Source organism: Cyprinodon variegatus, unplaced genomic scaffold (genome assembly GCF_000732505.1).
Source record: "Cyprinodon variegatus isolate N-32 unplaced genomic scaffold, C_variegatus-1.0 Scaffold94, whole genome shotgun sequence".
In the NCBI taxonomy this organism is placed as follows: domain Eukaryota; kingdom Metazoa; phylum Chordata; class Actinopteri; order Cyprinodontiformes; family Cyprinodontidae; genus Cyprinodon; species Cyprinodon variegatus.
This window is the reverse complement of record NW_015150547.1, coordinates 1,599,354-1,600,727: the sequence shown is the minus strand read 5'-3', so window position 1 is coordinate 1,600,727 and position 1,374 is coordinate 1,599,354. Positions and strand designations below refer to the sequence as shown.

The window sequence follows — 1,374 nt, the reverse complement described above, 5'->3', positions numbered from 1 at the left end:
AGGACATCTTTCCTGGTCAGCCAGGCCAACATGCCCCTAACAACTTCCCTTTCAGAGGCATAGACCAGTATTGGGTATTGCATCCTAACAGGCGGAGCTGTTCTTCCTGTTCAATGTGCATGTTTTCTAAGCTCTATAAAGCTTGGAACTCAACAATATTTCTGACATTTTGAAATGAAAATTCTTCCTGGATGGGAGGTGAAACGTCTTCAAACTTGGAAACTCTTTTGGAATGTACATAGATAGTATGGGTATAAGGGTTGAACGACTTATTGTTTTCTGATGAAAACTGTCATTTTTTGGCCTGGTGTTCCCGGGGCCCATGGCCGGTTCCACTTCGGGGTGGCTGGCTGCCGGCGGAGCCCACGGGTTCATCTCCGCGGCTCATGGGCCTTCGGCATTGTGGTGGCTGGGGGACTTCCTCAGGGCTGGCTCTCCTCTTCTCTTGGTGGGGGCGTGGATTTCCTGGGTTGGCCCCTCCTGGGTGCCTTTGCTCTGGGGGTCCCTTTGGGCGTGTGGGGTTTTGGGTCCTCCAGTGCTCACCTCAGTGCTCTGAGGGGGCGGGTCTTTGGCTCTTCACAACCACTATTGAGCATTTTTCCTTTGGATAAATTTTACATGCACAAATGCGCTCTTACAAACAACTACAGGTGCTTGTTTCCAGGTACTTAGAGATCCACTTCCATACAGAAGCCCATATTCTTATCTGCAACTACCACAAAATACATGTCAGATCAAATAATATTACTTTTACTTCAGCGATAGTATCAAGGTGCTACTTGATTTTATCTCTTATAATATATCCGTTGGTTGTGCTGTTCTTTTTACATCTCTCTTTGCAGGTGATTAAGCAGACTGAAGATGTTTTATCATTGTCTCCCTTTTATCTCATTTTTCTTTCATCTTTTCTCGTTTTTCCTGTTTTTCCTTACCTGTTCTACTTACACTGCAGTGTCCATATAATCTGTAATGCTCCCTGCATAATCATAATAAAGCAATTTATATGCATAAATCAAGCGGAACACTATGGCGTACTGCTCCACTTGTGAAAGCAAAATCTGTTGGGCTCTTTTTTGGAAATCAAGACAATTATTCTTATTGCCACATTGCCAGACAGGACACTGTAAAAAAACAACAACAAAAAAACAAAAAAGCAAACCGAATAATCACATGATTGTCAAAGCTTTGGGTTTTGCAGCATTTTACCCACACTACATGCCATCTCTCTACCAGCCAACCAGGCTTGGCAATCAGAACTCTACCTGTGTCATCGGATTTCTAGACAGATTTCTGATGAATCGCTGGATTCAAACTGTTTATTGTTGGCCCTGTAACATCACAGCAGATAATTTCAGGGGAATAAAACCTCCAGGG

The 1,374-nt window shown here is 43.7% G+C and overlaps 1 protein-coding gene across 1 annotated transcript in view; it reads right to left on the bottom strand.

Moving 5' to 3' along the window:
* Positions 1-384: 384 nt before the first annotated feature.
* The window catches only part of LOC107084187 (clustered mitochondria protein homolog), an 18,017-nt gene continuing 17,027 nt past the window's right edge, over positions 385-1,374 (bottom strand). The window contains exon 13 of the mRNA XM_015373897.1: positions 385-574. Coding sequence (XP_015229383.1) covers positions 385-574 — 190 coding nt within the window. The remainder of the gene's footprint in view (positions 575-1,374) is intronic.